The 19,509-nt window shown below is 41.9% G+C and overlaps 1 protein-coding gene across 2 annotated transcripts in view; it reads left to right on the top strand.

Moving 5' to 3' along the window:
- The window catches only part of TTC36 (tetratricopeptide repeat domain 36), a 34,716-nt gene extending 19,129 nt beyond the window's left edge, over positions 1–15,587 (top strand). Inside the window, exons 2-3 of one of the 2 annotated variants that reach the window (XM_075838882.1) lie at positions 13,168–13,344; positions 14,931–15,587. In XM_075838882.1, coding sequence (XP_075694997.1) covers positions 13,168–13,344; positions 14,931–15,196 — 443 coding nt within the window. In that variant the 3' untranslated portion in view covers positions 15,197–15,587. Of the gene's footprint in view, positions 1–13,167; positions 13,357–14,930 lie in introns of both variants that reach the window. The other variant, XM_075838881.1, reaches the window with a different exon arrangement.
- The last annotated feature ends 3,922 nt before the right edge of the window (positions 15,588–19,509 follow it).

The raw sequence follows: 19,509 nt of genomic DNA, 5'->3' as shown, positions 1-19,509 counted from the left end.
TCTAATTATTCGACCTTCTTCAGACACTACAAAATTAATATACACAGAAATCAAAAAAGTAAGACCAAATCCACAAATATATATATTCAAAATAAATCTCCCCTAAACTTAGGTGGAGATAAATTGAAGTTCGCATACTGGTATACAGAAGTTTATCTATAGCTAGATCTGTTTTACAATGTATGGATAATTCTGAAGAATACATAGTACAAAATGCATTTATCGGAGAGGAAGACACGGAGAGAGTAACTGTGATATGACATTGGTACAGAGCACACATTGAAATGGTTACTCGTAATAAAGCAATGAGATTTATTGTAGAATCGATGACGCTGAGACCAAGTTCTCAATAGGAAAGATTCTCATTTATTATCATATACAGCGTATATTTATAGGACACATAGAACAAAGAGCATAACTCAGAGCATAATCAGCAAAGGGAGAATCCCTCCCTCTGACCTTCAGTGTCATCACAAACTGTTACTTGCATGAACTGTTTTACTGCCAAAAACAAAATAACTAAGTCATCTGCAGAGCATCTGCAGATTATTACGAGGCAAACCAAAAAAAACAAAAATGAATATCTTACTGTGCAGTGTATACTGAAACAAAATACAAAACATGGAATTTTGAAATTATTCCTTCACAATAGGACCACTCTTTGTTCCTTTTGAGAGTCACATCTGGCTGTATCATACTAGTAATATGCTTATACATTGCTTATCTTTTAAGATGCTATGCTAAATTTGGTGGAACGATAGGTATTGTGTCAAATGATGCTCTAAAATGTACCCTTATTTTGCTATACAATAAAAGAAGGTGCTGAGGTAATGTGTCTTGCTCTCCGACATCTGTCAACCATTACAATTAGGAACACAGGGTGGATGGATTTGATAGCATTTGTCTATCACCTACTCTTTGGATTACTCTAAGGATATGTGCACTTGACCTCTTTTCAGACGTAATGGAGGCGTTTTACGCCTCGAATTAAGCCTGAAAAGACAGCTCCACTACGTCGGCAAACATCTGCCCATTGCTTGCAATGGGTCTTATGATGTTCTGTGCAGACGAACTGTAATTTTACGCATCGCTGTCAAAATATGCCGTGTAACATGACGGCTCGTTAAAAGAAGTGCAGGACACTCCTTGGGACGTTTTTGGAGCCATTTTCTCATAGACTCTATTGAAAACAGCTCCAAAAACGGCGAAAAACACAGCGAAAAGCGTGAGTCGCTCAAAAATCGTCTGAAAATCAGGAGCTGTTTTCCCTTGAAAACAGCTCCGTATTTTCAGACGTATTTTGTTAATCGTGAACATACCCTAATACTGACGTATACCGCCCTAGAGTGTCCTTATGGGTACATTTGGTATATGCACCGAGAAAATGCTGTGTGAAAGGGGCCTAATTTCTCTCACAGTTGAGGATTTGTTACAATGTATTCATTCTAGGCAAAGCTCTGTGAGCTAAATACATCAGCAGTAGCTGCACAAATCTGTCTACTTGCATATCTCTCAACTGTCCCGGATTCATCGGGACAGTCCCGGATTCTGGGCAGTGTCCCGCTGTCCCGGGCGGCGAGGGCTATCTCCCGTTGTCAACTGCAACCTCAGGACGCAGATACAGTTGAATCCAATGCTGAAGTGGGGAACTATCAGCTCCCTGCTTCAGAATTAGTCCAGAGCGGAAGAGCAAAGGGAGCCCCTCCGTTCGCCAAGGACTGCCCGGACACAGCGCTACTTTAACTGCTGTACTCGGGGAAGTCCTTGACGTCACCGTCCATATATGGACATTGACGTCAGGGGCTCCTCCTGGAGCGGAATCCTGGGCCAGAGGTGGCCACGGGGATTCCGCTCAAGGAGTAGCCACTGATGTCACTGGCCATATATGGACAGTGACATCAGGGATTCCATCTAGGAGCAGAATCCCCAGCCTATGCGCTGCCTGTGGATTCCACTACTAGAGGGAGAGTCCCAATGGAACTATCTCCAGGGGGGTTGTGGCACAATCAACATGGACACTGTGGCACTATATAGGGAAACTATCTACATGGGCACTGTGGCACTATCTACAAAAGCACTAGCACTCTATATGTTAGCACTGGTACTAGGGGCAGCTTTGGGGACATTACACTCTATGGGGGCAGCTAAGGGGGCATTATACTGTATGGGGCAGCTATTGGGGCATTATGTTGTATGGGAGCAGCTATGGGGCATTATACTGTATGGGGGGGCATTAAGCTGTATGGGAGCAGCTATGGGGCATTATACTGTATAAGGCAGCTATAGGGGTATTATACTGTATAGGGGCATATGTGTGGGCATTATACTGTATGGGGGCATTATATTGTACGGGGAAGCTATGGGGCATTATGCTGTATGAGGGAATTTGTTTGGGCATTATACTGCATGGGGACATCTGTGTGGGGATTATACTGTATGGGAGAATCTGTGTTGGCTTTATACTGTATGTGGCAGCTGTGGGGGCATTATACTTTATGGGGGAAGCTATGGGGCATTCTACTGTATGGGTGCATCTATGGGGGCATAAATGGGGCATTATACTTTTATGGTTGCATCTATGGGGGCATTATACTGTATGATGGCAGCTATTTGGGATTATACTGTGTGGGAGGTACTATGGGAGAATGATACTGTATGGATTTAACTGGGTGTGTATAGGCGGGGATTGGGAGGGATTAAAGGCGTAGATTAAAAGAAAAAATTTGCCACAGCGCATTATGCGTGCTGAATCGTTTGTCCTTCTTTCTGATACTTGAAAGTTGGGAGGGATGTACTTGTTTGATAAAAGCTATCAGTGTGGAGTCCAAGCTGTTTAGTTTACAGAGCATTACCTAGACTGGATACAGTTGTATCCACTTCTCCACCCAGAGATATGTACAGGTTTGCATAAAAATAATGTGTTCTTGTATTCTGAGCAAACAAAGAGTTATTCTATGTCCAGAGTACATAGACTGTGTAACCCATTATTTGTTTTCTCGGGCTCATCCTCCACACTAAAATGTCAATTTGTCTCCATCATAAAAGACTCCTAGGGGTTCAGTTATGTGACTGTGTGCACTGGGAACCCATCCACAAATATGTGTGTGAAGTAAAAATAACCAAGTGGTATACTGATTTGTGGGGATCCCGCTTCTGAAGCCCCACCTATCAGGAGAACTGGGTGAGTCTGTTTCCATCCCGGCCAGGTAGGATGGTGGCCGCATTCAGGCTAAGAATGGATGGAGAGGTGGCAGTGCATGTATACTGCTCTCACTGTTCAGGTCTATTAGGCTGGATTCACACGAGCATGTTACGTCCGTAAAGGATGGAACGTATTTTGTCCGCAAGTCCCGGACCAAACACACTGCAAGGAGCCGGGCTCCTAGCATCATAGTTATGTACGACGCTAGGAGTCCCTGCTTCGCTGCGGGACAACTGTCCCGTACTGTAATCATGTTTTCAGTATGGGACAGTAGTTCCACGGGGAGGCAGGGACTCCTAGCATCGTACATAACTATGATTCCTTGCAGTGTGCTTGGTCCGGGACATGCGGTCGAAATACGTTCCGTCCTTTACGGACGTAACATGCTCGTGTGAATCCAGCCTTAGAGTTACGGAAACAGCTAAACATGCATATACCTAAAATGTAACTTTGTAACTACATTGCATTACTTACATTACAGTATGTATTATGGTGCAGAGCTGCATATGTAATTCTGCTGGTAATTATAAACATTCAGCAACTTTGTCATCAGACACATCCTTAACAGTTTAGTTGAGCCCTTTTTACTGCAGTTGGACAGTTAGTTTTTCCTATATCACATTACATTATAGTACATGCTAAAAATAATACACTTTTATTAATGTAAATCACCAAAGCAAGCTCTGCACAAATGTTGAGGAAGCAACAGTGGTGATTGGGCAAGATCAGGGCCGTTTCAAGCTTTTCTGTTGCCTGAGGTGAAAATGTAAATAGCGCCACCCAGATATTGATTGACATCCCCCTGGCTGTTCTACATCACAAGCAGCCTCCTCTAACACATGCAGATGCGCCGTTGCCTTGTGCTGGCATGCGTGGTGCAGCCGGGCAGAGTACACCAAGTAGTACAAGACAATGGCGCATCCAAGAATGTTGGAGGAGACTGGTAGTGATGTATAGCAGCCAGGGGGTGTCAATCAAGCATATAAAGGTGGGTTTGAAGGCAAGACTATGTGACTCTTCAGGATAGCGGCACTGCCCCAAGAGCCCTTAATGACTAATTAGCATGTGGTGTGCACCGTTTTAAAAGTTGATTTGATAGATCTAGCTGCATCTGAAAAAAACATACAGGGGAAAGTTTCGAAATATTGTCAAGTCATGTATTACCGCATGGTGGCCATATAAGTGGTTAAAACTACCTCACCGGTTCCCATTAAATATACAATGAATTGAAAACAATTCTATCTGCCCTGCAATTTTGTTATAAATATATCCTACATAATTACAGCATCAGAACCAAGCTCTGACATATATGGCTTCAGAACCAAGCTCAATACATATACAGTACACAGTACCAGAACTAACCTCAGTACATATATACAGCCCCAGGACCAAGCTCAGTACATACATACAACACCAGACCCAAGCTCAGTACATACATACAGCACCAGAACAGAGCTCATACATATATTCAGCACCAGAACAAGCTCAGTACATATATAACACCAAAACCAAACTTAGTACATATATACAGCTCCAGAACCAAGCTCAGTACATATATACAGCTCTAGAACCAAGTTCATACATTTATCCAACACCAGAACCAAACTTAGTACATATATACAGCCCGAGAACCAAGCTCAGTACATAAATACAGCACCAGCACAAAGCTCAGTACATATATACAGCACCAGAACAAAGCTCAGCACATAAATACAACACCATCACAAATACAGCTCAATTTAGTGAAACCCCTGCCGTATAAGTTTGTACGGCGTAAAACTGCAGCTCCCAGCATGACCCAAAAAATTGTAAGGATGTGCTGGGAGTTGTAAATCATACCACCCATCATCTCGCTGCAGATCATACAGTGACTACATTACTGATTCGAGGCAGAATAAACATTTACATTAAGTGACTCACCGGTGATGTCTCAGATTCTAGATATTTTCTTCTCCCTCAGGTCCATACCTCTATGATGGATTTCTATCGGCCATGACCCATTTCTGCAGTTTTCCGCTCAGATGTCTTCAGCTTCTCACTTTTAAAACATTTCTGCACCTATAAACGAAGTTAAAATTCTCAACACATCTAAATATAATAAAGTGCCATACACTGCACCTCTAACTATAATAGCGTCAAATACTGTGTCCCTGATTATAATAGTACCATACATTGTCACACACACACACACCGTGCCCCCTGTAGATAGTGCCCCCATAGTCCCCTGTAGATAATGACCCCCATAGAGCCTCTGTAGATAGTGCCCTACATACAGCCCTCTGTAGATAGTCCCCACATATGGACTTCAGAGCTGCAAGGCAATAGTGCTAACCACTGAGCCACCGTGCTGCCCTACATATAGCTCCACGTAAAGCCCACCTCTGTAGATAGTGTCTCACATATAGCTCCCCCTGTATATAGTGTCCCACATATAGCCCACCCCTGTAGACAGTGCCCTACATATAGCCACCCTGTAGCTAGTGCCCCACAGGTAACCCACCCCTGTATATAGTGCTCCACATATAGTCCACCCCTATAGAAAGTCCCTGTATATAGTGGCCCACATCTCCACATATAGACCCCCCTGTAGATAGTGGCCCACATCCCCACATATAGACCCCCCTGTATATAGTGGCCCACATATAGACCACCCCTGTATATAGTGGCCCACATATAGACCCCCCTGTATATAGTGGCCCACATCACCATATAGAGACGCCCCTGTATATAGTGGCCCACATCCCCACATATAGACCCCCGTAGATAGTGCACCACATATAGACCACCCCTGTAGATAGTGGAACAAGCCCGGCCATTCAGCGCTAATGCATGTATTTGGCTGTCACTAGCACCAGGGCCCCCTCCGGTGCTAGCAACGCCTACGGGCATGAGAGGGCTCGGCGGCACGGGCCCCGTAGTAGCGGCACTACCGCTGTAGCAGCCATAATGGCTGCTAGCTGCGCCATCCGGGCATATGGGGGGCATGTTGGCTGGTGGCACGGGCGCCCTCAAGCCGCTACGGCTGCTACTGTGGTAGTTACGCCACTGGCCCCCCGTAGATAGTGCCCCACATATAGCCCCCTGTAGATAGCACTCTAAATTTAGCTCCCCTGCAGATAGCATTCTATATATAGCCCCCATGTAGATAGCGCTCTACATATAGCCCCCCATGTAGATAGCGCTCTAAATATAACCCCGCCTGTAGATAGTGGCCAACATATAGCACCCCTTGTAGAATGTGCCCCACATATATCACCCCGATATATAGTTCCAGAAATATAGCCCCCCTGTAGATAGTGTCCCACATATAGCCCCCCTGTAGATAGTGCCCCACATATAGCACCCCCTGTAGATAGTGCCGGTGCAAGTCATTCTGTCCTGCCAAACAGCGCCTTTCAACGACGTCATCGCGCCGCTTACGTGTTCAGCCCAAGCAGACCTGCTCAAAAGAGAGTATGTAAAGTTTGTTTTTTCACTTAAAAGTGTGAGTGGCATTATCTTGTAGCATCGTTGAAAGGCACTGATTGGCAGGGCAGAATGACTTGCTCTGCCAATCAGCGCCTTTCACCAACGGAAGCGCTAGTGTCGTCGAAAGGCGCTGGTTGGCGGGGCAAGTCATTCTGCCCTGCCAATCAGCGTCGTTGTAAGGCGTGAATGGTCGGGCAAAGAACGTGCCCAGCCATTCAGCGCTTATGTATGTAATTGTATCTGCGTCATATAGGCGCAGGTACAATTAGTGCAGGAAGGGGTGGCGATGGCTGTTTTCAGTTGCGACCCCGCCCCTCAGAGAGGCAGCAGGCCGTCTGAGGCGAGAACCTCATCTCGCCTCATGGACGGTCTGGCCCTGGGCAAGACCCTCACTGAGCAAGTCTAACACCCCCTCCCTATAGACTTATTCAGAGGTTACATTCCATCACATCTAAGCATCCTGATAAACAATACATAGTTACATAGTTAGTACGGTTGAAAAAAGACACATGTCCATCAAGTTCAACCAAGGGATGGGAAAAGGGAAGGTAAACATTTCTATACATATGAGCTAATATTTTTTTGTTCTAGGAAATTATCTAAGCCTTTTATAAAGCCATCTACTGTAGCTACTGTGACCAGCTCCTGCGGTAGGCTATTCCATAGATTCACAGTTCTCTCTGCAGATTTAACCTTTTTTTCTCCAGACGGAGGGAGTGCCCCCTTGTTTTTTGAGGGGGTTTTACATAGAACAGGATTTCACCATATCGTTTGTTTGTGCCATTAATATATTTATATAAGTTACTCATGACCCCCCTTAGTCGTCTTTTTTCAAGGCTAAATAGGTTTAATTCTTTTAATCTTTCCTCATAACTTAGATTATCCATGCCCCTTATTAGCTTCGTTGCTCTTCTTTGTATTTTTTCCAACTCCACGGCATCCTTTCTTTGAACTGGAGCCCAGAACTGGACTGCATATTCTATATGAGGCCTCACTAATGCTTTGTAAAGTGGTAATATTATATCCATGTCCTGCGAGTCCATGCCTCTTTTAATACACAACAATATCTTGCTGTCTTTTTAAGCAACTGATTGACATTGCATGCTGTTAATTAGTTTATGATTTACAAGTACACCCAGATCCTTCTCAACAAGTCACACCCCCAGTGTAGCTCCCCCTAGGACATATGATGCATGCAGGTTGTTGGTACCCAGATGCCTAACTTTACATTTATCTACATTAAACTTAATTTACCAAGTGGACGCCCAAACACTTAGTTTGTTTAAATCCACTTGAAATTCACGGAAATCTTCCATAGACTGAACATTACTACATAGCTTGGTGTCATCTGCAAAAATAGAAATAGTGCTATTAATCTCATCCTCTATATCATTAATAAATAAGTTGAATAATAGTGGTCCCAGCATGGAACCCTGGGGTACACCACTAATAACCGGGGACCATTCAGAGTAGGAATCATTGACCACAAACACTCTGGGTATGGTCCTTGAGCCAGTTCTCAATCCATTTACAAACTATACTATCTAAACCTATAGTCCTTAATTTACCAATTACATGTCTATGAGGGACGGTGTCCAATGCCTTTGCAAAGTCCAAAAACACTATATCCACAGCCCCTTCTGTCTAGGCTTCTGCTCACTTCTTCATAAAAACAAATCAGGTTAGCTTGACAACTTCTGTCCTTAGTAAAACTGTGCTTGCTGACACTTCTAATACTATTTTTTGTCACATAATCCTGTATATGGTCCCTCAATAGCCCCTCAAACATTTTCCCCACGATGGATGTTAAGCTTACTGGTCTATAATTACCCAGGGAAGACCCTTTTTGAAAATAGGCCCCACATTTGCCCTGCACCAGTCCCTTGGCACTATACCAGTCACTGGAGAATCTATAAATATTATGAAGAGGGTGACAGAAATAACTGAACTAAGCTCTTTAAAAACTCTAGGGTGTAACCCATCTGGTCCTGGGGACTTGTGTACATTTCTTTTATTTCATTTAGCTTGGACCATATCTACATTCATCCTATTCAGTATATCAACTGATATTTTAACAGCACTGGCACCGGCTACATCAGCTGCTCTTTCTTCTGTTGTATATACAGAGCTAAATAATTAATTTAGTAACTCTGCCTTCTCTTTATCCCCTGTTACCAACTCCCTATTACCCCTATCTAGGGGTCCTACATGTTCAGACCTTGGCTCTTTTGCATTTTTATACTTGAAGAAATTTTTGGGGATTTGTTTTGCTATCTTTGTCCACCTGCTTTTCCTTTTGTTTATTTTTGCTGATTTTATTGCATTTTTACAGATTTTATTAAACTCTTTATAATTTAAAAATGCTACAGCTGTACCCTCAGATTTGTATTTTTTAAATGCCCTTTTATTGTCCTGTATTGACCTTTTTATAGAAGGTGTAAGCCATGTGGGGTTTAATTATAGTCGTTTGTACTTGTTACCTAGAGGAATAAATTTTATTTAGCTTATCCCGAAAAAAATAAGCCCTCACACCACTTAATCGACGGAAAAATAAAAAAGTTATGGCTCTCAGTATTTGGCGACAGAAAATAAATTTTATTTTTTACACTTAGGTTTTTACTTGTAAAAGTAGTAAAATATAGAAAAAAAACTATATATATTTGGTATCGCCGTAATCGTACTGACCCACAGAATAAAGTTAACATGTTGTTTTAATTGCACAGTGAATTCCGTAAAAACGAAGCGAAGAAAACAATGGAGGAATAGCTGTTTTTTTCCATTTTCTACCTCACAAATATTTTCTTCTCGTTTGCTATTACATTATATGGCACAATAAATGGTGTTACAAAAAACTACAACTCATTCCGCAAAAATCAAGCCCTCATAGGACTATATCGACAGAAAAATAAAAAAAGTTGTGGCTTTTGGAAGGTGGGGAGGAAAAAACGAAAATGAAAATCTGAAAAATGGCTGCGGCGGGAAGGGGTTAATATCCCGGTAATTAAAATCTCCCATTATCACTACAGTACCTCTCTGTGCAGCCTGCTCCATTTGTTTATATATTTGACCTTCTATCTCTTCAGTTATATTGGGGGGTCTATAGATTACACCAAAAGTAATTTTTTCCGTGTTTACCTCCCTTTCTAGTTCCACCCACAACGTTTCAACCTCCTCACAAACTTCACCTACTATTGTCTATTTCACACTCGCCTTCATATCACTTCTCACATACAGACATACACCGCTGCCTTTCCTATTTGTCCTGTCTTTCCGAAACAGTGTAAAACCCTGTAGATTTACAGCCCAGTCATGTGAAGAGTCTAGCCACGTTTCAGTAACACCAACTATATCTATATTTTCCTCCAGTACCAAGGCCTCCAGCTCCCCCATTTTGCTTGCTAGACTTCTGGTATTTGTGAACATACCTACAAATTATCTGCAGAATACAGTTTGTACCCCAATGAAAAGTCAGCCCAGTGCTCTAGGAACCCAAAGCCTTCTCCTCTACACCAAGACTTAAGCCATGCATTTAACTCCCTGAGCTCCCGCTGTCTTTCTTGTGATGCGCATTGCACAGGCAGTATTCCTGAGAATACAACCTTGGAGGTCCTTCCTTTCAGCTTGTAGCCTAGTTCTTTAAAATTATTCTTAAGGCTCCTCAACCTACCATGTATTCTATTGTTGGTACCCACATGGACCACGACAGCTGGATCATCACCATCCCCTCCCAGTAATTTATCCACCCATTCCACCATATGCCAAACACTGGCAAACCATTCGGTTGAGGCGGTCTTGGGGACGAATTATTCTATCCGTCTTCCTGATTACAGAATCCCCTACAACTACCAATTGTCTTGCCTTACCTGCATTACCATCCCACCTACTACTAGCTGGGCTGTTTTCCCGGCTGTTAGGGAGATCAGTATCCACTAGGGCTGCCATTTCTGAGACCGACACCCTCGCATCATCACCCAACTTGGCAATTTTGCTTGGAATATCAGAAACAGGATTGGCCTTCCTTTTCTTGGACCCCTTTCTACTGCCCCTAACTGCATTAACCCAGCTACTTGCCTGATCCTGCTGACCCATGTCAGTACCCCTTGAGAAAGCTGACGGCGAAACGTGCGTTGGGGGCGGTCAGTGTGGAGTGTTCCTGCGTGCTTCCTATCATGCAGTCCATGGGTTTGTGCAATATCCTTTATTTATAAAGCATGGTCTTTGTTTTGGGTGCAACTTGGAGCTTTAGCTGTACACTCTTACATGTATGCACAATTGTGTGCTCTTATGTCAGGTGCTAAATATATTTATGTGCTTCTGTTGTCCAAATACTTGATCTATATGATTATCTTTTCTATAGATATCTGCATTTGTTACCACATCATAGGATGTTTTTAGTATGGTAGCATATATATTGGATTATTCACGCAGCTCCTCCATACTCTCCTTTTTAACAGTGTGCTATATTGTTTTTATATTTTGATGGCCAATGTGTTATGTATATTTTAATAAAGTTTATTTTATATTGTCATGGTACATGACTTGTGCTATGTGTGTTTCATTTTCTGGATATACTAGTAGTCTTCACAGTCTGGTATAGGTATTGATGGATTCTGTCGTTGGTACCTACATGGACCACGACAGCTGGATCATCACCAGCCCCTCCCAGTAATTTATCCACCCGTTCCACCATATGCCAAACACTGGCAAACCATTCGGTTGAGGCGGTCTTGGGGACAAATTATTCTATCCGTCTTCCTGATTACAGAATCCCCTACAACTACCAATTGTCCTGCCTTACCTGCATTACCATCCCACCTACTACTAGCTGGGCTGTTTTCCCGGCTGTTAGGGAGATCAGTATCCACTAGGGCTGCCATTTCTGAGACCGACACCCTCGCATCATCACCCAACTTGGCAATTTTGCTTGGAATATCAGAAACAGGATTGGCCTTCCTTTTCTTGGACCCCTTTCTACTGCCCCTAACTGCATTAACCCAGCTACTTGCCTGATCCTGCTGACCCATGTCTTCACCCTCCAGTTCTACCCCACTAACTGCTTGCTCAGTGAGCAGCATGCTCCGCTCAAGATTGTCTTTCGCCCTCAGTGTTGTGTTTTGCTCCACCAGATCTCTAATGCGAGCTTCCAGGTGAACAACATGCTCACATCTGCCACAGAGGTATTCACCCTGGAACTCCTGCTCCAGTCGTGCTTACATATGGCAAACTGTGCACTGAAGAAAACCTCCAATCTTGCTATGCCAGCTTGCAATTCCAGCTACAAGAAAACAGTGAACAATTGCTAAAGTAAAAGAAAATAATAGTACTTACAGGGGCTTTAACTCCTCTTTTTAACTCTGGTTTAGTAACTCCACTTGATATACAAACCACTTGATTTATCAAGCCAAAACCAAGCAAGCTCAACAGAGGCCTGAGGGCTAATTTATACCACCTGAGAGCAGTTAACCCCTCCCCTAGTCAGCTGCACAGCAGGGCAGAAGCTAAGTAGGAAAAAGGGGTTTTAAATTGTCAGTTTTGCAAACTTCTATTAGCAAGCACTCAATTCATATATCACCCACAGTATCCAACCCAGTATCCCACACAAGAATACAGCAAGTCAATCCGGTTAAGTAACTCCACTTGATATACAAATCACTTGATTTAGCAAGCCAAAACAGAGCAAGCAAGCTAAAACAGAGCAAGAGGAATATAAAGGGATACTTAGAAGTAAAACGTGTCAAAGGGGTTCTCTTATCTTGACACTCTCTATTTAGATCAAAATCGGCCTGACAATTAACTAATAGCTGCAGGATTAGCTTCAGAAACCTCCAACGATTCGATGTTATTTCCATGAGAAGCTGTGGAGAGCCATCCATTATCCCAGTAGGGGAAATTAAGTGCCTAAATTCTGACAGAATCCTGAATGTGTGAACATGGTCTAATGCAGCAGTGCTAAAAATAAGTTTGGTTTAATAGAAAGACGAGGGAGTGATGTACTCGAGTGGTGTATATGAGCATTGGGAGCACACAAGAAGCAGATTGCTCTGCCACTTCCTTTCTGCTCGGTTTGACTTTCCTCAGAAAGCCGAGCAAGCAGTATACGGACTCATAGACTTTCTCTTGAGCCAGTACACCACTCACTCGGCTTTCTATTAAAGCTGAGCAGAGCAGAAACAAAGCGGCAAAACACTCAGTGCTCGGACCCCCACTGATAAAAAGTTCTGACATGTCACAATGATATGTCAAATGTTTTTTGAAAGTATAGGTATACTTTAAGTGCAGTCACGAGTGTGAGGGTTTTGCCAACCAGCCCTGTCTGATGTAGTGAGATCCATTAGGGTACGGAGGATCCTGAACAGAAGGACAAAAAAAATTCACAGTAGCAACAAAATGTGAGAATTTATTCTACTACTAAGAGAGAGAAAGTTTTGTTGGTAGGGAAACTGTTACATCAGGAGGAATACTCTGTAAAGAACTCATCTTTACAATTTTTACTATAGACAACAGATTCCCAGCTGATCTTCTGGAAAAGGCTCAAAAACTAGAGCTGAGTGGTATGATAGCAGCAGAATCTGGAGATGTGAAGACCGCTGTACAGAAATTTAGTGAGGCCATCGCACTTCTTCCGGATCGTCCATCTGCATACAACAACCGTGCTCAGGCTCTGCGACTAGAGGGTGATGTGACAGGTTAAAACTTACATTCACTATTGTACAATGCATGCCAAATGTAGTGTAAAATAGAGGATCTGGAGCCCCTATGTAAGCTACAACCAAGAGGAACACCAGGGACCCCGTGTAGTCTGACCTTACTGCATTTTTAAGGAATAACTTTTACAGCACCCTCTTTCTTGGGATCTGTGAATGTCTTAACAGTCAGGCCCCCATCATTGGTTATGTCATCCTCTTTAAGAAAACCTCATGTGTGTATACAGGTTTTAAAGATATTTTGTGTTGACGCAATCATGGCCAAAAAATATATTAGACTGAAATTTGTAATGGGTATGTCAACCGATACCCCCAGTTAATTTATCCAGTCCAAATCATAGATTATATCAATATATATATCGGAGAGAAATACAGAGACACAGACACTGCTGTGAGAATGACAATATTTCATATTGGGCCAATCACAGACATACAATACATTTCAAATACATTATAATTTCTCATTAGATGCATACGTCAGGCTAACTTTACATCTCTGCACCTGCTATCCACATTCCCAGGCCAGAATACAATGTTATCCTTTGCCTTGTTCTATCCCACTAAAAGTATCAAATTCTTATCTCGCTCCCATTCTTCGCTGTGAATAGTCTTTCTATACAATTGCAACCCCCCCCCAGGTCAAACACACATCTGTCCATTTCAAACTCTAGATAAAAAAAATTCAGAGAGACACATAGCTAGTTAAGGAACAAAATCAACATTAATATACTTGTCTCATCCATGTCTTAAAGCGACATGACTTCTTATTCATTCAAATAGAAACAAGATGGAAACTCCATCCAAGATGGTGTCACATAGCCATACTTAATAAAATGGAATAAATTAAACATATTTTAATCACTTTCACATATTGTATACTGAAATGTTATCCAATTTAAAGGGGTTATCCGTGTTCTGAATTTTTTTCTGCAATGGATGCAAATGAGACAAATTAAGAAAAGAGACAGTACTTACCTATCTTTTCCCCTGGAGATCCAGCGGTCAGGTGTTGTATTTCTGGTATTATGCCATAAATGCAATTTGGCAGCTCTGAGCCCCACTGTGCCCTCTGATAGGCTGCAGCGGTCACATGCTACGTGCATGTAAAAAATGTGCTGGTCACATGCTACGTGCATGTAAAAAATGTGCTGCTGGAGCATCAGCATTGGATCACCTGGGAAAAGTATAGGTAAGTACTGCGTCTTTTCTTAATTTATCTCATTTGCAGCCATTGCAAAAGAAAATCCAGAACCAGGATAATCCCTTTAAAGTTGCTAATTACTCTGTGTAAATTTAAATTTTCTGATTTACAACTAAGGGATAAGGAAACAAGGGGAGTTATATAACTGTCCCACATGCAGGAATCAGGGAAATAGATAACTAAAATCTAGGTTCTAAATCAGTATTTTATTATATTAATATATTATATAACATGAACCAAAGATTTTAATTGCACTGGATTTTAAAAATTTGAATAACATAGTTTAACAGCATGATACTTACACAATTACAAAATACACTAAATTGAGTGTTTTATTTTCCTTTTTTTCCACTAGGGGCGCTGCAAGATCTGAACCATGCAGTGGAATTGAGTAAAGGAATGGGTGTTGCAGGACTTCAGGCTCTGGTCCAAAGAGGGCTAATATCACGACTAAAAGGCAGTGACGAAGCAGCTAGAGAAGACTTTCAGAGAGCAGCACAGCTAGGAAGTGACTTTGCCAGGCAGCAGTTGGTTCAACTTAATCCATATGCAGCTCTCTGTAACCGCATGTTAAGGGACATGGTGCAGAAACTGCAGGAGCCTGACATGCCAGAGGGCTGACAGTCATTTAAACTAAGCTAAGACTTGGCAGTTTATTATCATTACTATATAGAAGAATAGATGTTACAGTGAAGCAGGTCATCCAGGTCCACAATTGGATAGTAGTGGTTCATGTTTAATGAATGCTATCCGCAGAGTTGTAACTGGGCTTTCCTTTCCCCGTGCAAAGACTCAATTTACTGCTGTAGCCGTGTATCCTGACCAATCCAGAGTGGATTCTTGGTGCCCTTCTGGCACCTAAGGCACATGCCCTGTCTGCCCCCCCCCCCCCTCAGGCTACCCCGTGCTATCTGAAGTTGTTATTTTATCATTTTACTCTCAACTAATCACTTTGCATGACAAAACTGAGGATGTACTTATGTTTCTAGTAAATAAAATGCTACAAAAGCCATTAAGTCATTACTCCTATTGTAGATCAGAGAGGTGTCAGGAGACATGTCCTGAAGTCTTCTTAGACATGCCAGGCACCGTATCCATTAGGGCATGCCCAGACGTGGCGGAATTCTTCCGCTACTGTCCGCATCAATGCCGCACAGAATCTGTGTTGCAGATTCTGATGCGTCTCTGCCCAAAATGGGCAATAAATTGATGCGGACTAGCCATTGCGTATTGAGGTGAAGTACTTCCCTTCTCTCTATCAGTGCAGGATAGAGAGAAGGGACAGCACTTTCCCTAGTGAAAGTAAAAGAATGTCATACTTACCCGGCCGTTGTCTTGGTGACGCGTCCCTCTTTCGGCATCCAGCCCGACCTCCCTGGATGACGCGGCAGTCCATGTGACCGCTGCAGCCTGTGATTGGCTGCAGCCGTCACTTAGACTGAAACATCATCCTGGGAAGCCGGACTGGAGGAAGAAGCAGGGAGTTCTCGGTAAGTATGAACTGCTATTTTTTTTACAGGTTGATGTATATTTTGATCGGTAGTCACTGTCCAGGGTGCAGAAACAGTTACTGCCGATCGCGTAACTCTTTCAGCACCCTGGACAGTGACTATTTACTGACGTCGCCTAGCAACGCTCCAATAATTACGGGTGCACACACGTAGTCACCCGTAATTACGGGAGCCCCATTGACTTCCTCAGTCTGGCTGTAGACCTAGAAATACATAGGTCCAGCCAGAATGAAGAAATGTCATGTTAGTAAAACCAATACGCTCCGCAGCACACATAACATCTACATAACATGTGCGGACTTCATTGCGGAAATTTGACTCTCCATTGAAGTCAATGGAGAAATTCCGCAATGATTCCGCAACCAGTCCGCCACACGTCCGCAACAACCATTGTATGTTACGGACACCAAATTCCACACCGCAGCCTATGCTTCGCAGCGGAATTGTCCGCAACGTGTAAACGAACCCTACTAAAAAGCTGTAGAAGGCAATGGAGAAACGGGTCCGGAGCGGAATTCCAGAGCAATTCCGCCACGTCTGGCCATGCCCTTAAAGGGAAACTTTTTTAATAGTCCGTGTCAACCTGTTACTTACATTGTGCATGCTTATTATCTCACATAGTAAAAGTATTTTCCCAATTCTATATTGGCTGCCACGGTCTGCACATATGAAGGGACACACGTATCAATGGGAGACTATAAAGGAATCAATATGTATATTTCTAAGTTTTTTTTTATTTTTAAGTCCAGAATAACAACTTTAACCCGTTCAGGACCCAGCCTGTTTTGGCCTTCAGGACCCAGCCAATTTTTTCAAATCTGACATGTGTTACTTTATGTGGTAATAACGTTGGAATGCTTTTACCTATCCAAGCGATTCTGAGATTGTTTTCTCGTGACATGTTGTACTTTATGTTAGTGAAAAAATTTTGTCGATAATTTTGGTATTTATTTCTGAAAAACACCACAATTTAGAAAAAAATTGCAAAAATTAGCATTTTTCTAAATTTAAACATATCTGCTTGTAAAACAGATAGTAATACCACACAAAATAGTTACTAGTTAACATTTCCCATATGTCTACTTTATGTTTGCATAGTTTTTCTAACGTCCTTTTATTTTTCTAGGACGTTACAAGGCTTAGAACTTTAGCAGCAATTTCTCATATTTTAAAGAAAATTTCAAAAGGTTATTTTTTCAGGGACCAGTTCAGTTCTGAGGTGGCTTTGAGGGCCTTATATATTAGAAAATCCCCAGAAGTCATCCCATTTTGAAAACTGCACCCCTCAAAGTATTCAAATCAGCATTCACAAAGTGTTTTAACCCTTTAGGCGTTTCACAGGACTTAAAGCAAAGTAGAGGTGAAATTTACAAATTTTATTTTTTTTGCCGAAATTCATTTCTAATACATTTTTTTGTAACACAGAAGGTTTTACCAGAGAATGCAACTCAGTATTTATTGCCCAGATTGTGCAGTTTTTAGAAATATCCCACATATGGCCCTAGTGTGATAATGGACTGAAGCACTGGCCTCAGAAGCAAAGGAGCACCCAGTGGATTTTGGGCCTCCTTTTTTTTAGAATATATTTTAGGCACCTTGTCAGGTTTGAAGAGGTCTTGTGGTGCCAAAACTGTGGAAACACCCCAAAAGTTACCCCATTTTGGAAACTACACCCCTCAAGGAATTTATCTACGTGTATAGTTAGCATTTTGACCGCACAGGTTTTTCGCTAAATTTATCAGAATTAGTCTGTAAAAATGAAAATCTACTTTTTACTGAAAAAACATAGAAATATTTAATATTTACAAGAAATAATAAAGAAAATGCACCCCAACATATGTAAAGCAATGTCTCCCGATTACGGCAATATCCCATATGTGGTAATAATTTGCTTATTGGACCCACAGCAGGGCTGAGAAGGGAAGGAGTGCCATTTGGATTTTGGAGCATGGATTTTGCTGGATTGGTTTTCGGTTCCATGTTGCGTTTGCAACACCCTGGAGGGACCAAAACAGTGGAAACCCTCCATAAGTGACCCCATTTTGGAAACTACACCTATCAAGGAATTTATCTAGGGGTATAGTTAGCATTTTGACCACACAGGTTTTTCGCTAAATATATTTGAATTAGTCTGTAAAAATGAAAATCTACTTTTTTTCTGAAAAAACATAGAAATTTGTAATATTTATGAGGAATAATGAAGAAAAGAACCCCAAAATTTGTAAAGCAATGTCTCCTGATTACAGCAATATCCCATATGTGATAATAAACTGCTGATTGGACCCACAGCAGGGCTCAGAAGGGAAGGAGTGCCATTTGGATTTTGGAGCACGGATTTTGCTGGATTGGTTTTCGGTGCCTTGTCGCGTTTGCAACGCCCTGGAGAGACCAAAACAGGGGAAACGCCCCAAAAGTGACCCCATTTTGGAAACTACACCTCTCAAGGAATTTATCTAGGGTTATAGTTAGCATTTATACCACATGGGTCTTTTGCAGAATTTATTAGAATTAGGCGGAGAACATTTTTTTCCACTAAAATGTTGAATTTTCTAATTTTCCCAAGATATAAAGGAGAAATAAACAACCAATTTTTGTAAAGCTATTTCTCCCGGGTACGGAAATACTCCACATGTGGTCATACATTTTTTTCATTAGAAATGAATTAACCCTTTCAGGACTGATCCATTTTTTGCTTTCTTATTTTCGTTTTTCACTACCCGCATTCCAAGAGCCATAACTTTTTTCTTTTTCCGTCAGTAGAGTGGTGTGGGAGCTTATTTCTTGCGGGAGGAATTGTAGTTTCTATTGATACCATTTAAAGTGCCATAAAAAGTACTGGGAAACTGAAAAAAAATAGGAAAATATAGGATCATAGGAAAAAAATCTGATTCCATTTTTTGGGGTTTTCGTTTTTACAGCTTTCGCCGTGCGGTAAAAACAAAAACTACAGCGATTTTGGCGGTTTAAATTTTTTAAGTTTTCTACGGTGTTCACCGTGCGAGTTAAATAATGGTATATTGTAATAGTTCGGCCTTTTACGGACGTAGCGATATCAATCCTGTTTATTTTTTTACATTACTTTTGAAGAAAAATGGGAAAAGTTGTTTTTTTTTTTACTTTAAACTTTTTTCTTTCTCACTACTAATAACTTTAATTCTTGTACACATTTTATTAGTCCCATTAGGGGACTTGTACCAGCGATCATTGGATCCGCGGGTGCAATATGCTGCATTACTAATGTATTGCAGTATATTGTTATTTTTACAGACTCCTGTAACAGCGCGATCGCTGTTCCTGTCCGTTAGTCTCGGGTGTCAGCTGTAATACACAGCTGACACCCGCAGTGTATGGAGCGGGCTCAGCACGTGAGCCCGCTCCATACATCACCCCCGCACCATGACGTGCTATTAAGTCATAGCGCGA

This window comes from Rhinoderma darwinii, chromosome 10 (genome assembly GCF_050947455.1).
Source record: "Rhinoderma darwinii isolate aRhiDar2 chromosome 10, aRhiDar2.hap1, whole genome shotgun sequence".
Lineage (NCBI taxonomy): Eukaryota > Metazoa > Chordata > Amphibia > Anura > Rhinodermatidae > Rhinoderma > Rhinoderma darwinii.
The sequence above is the reverse complement of the archived record's forward strand: the minus strand, read 5'-3'. Positions and strand labels throughout refer to the sequence as shown.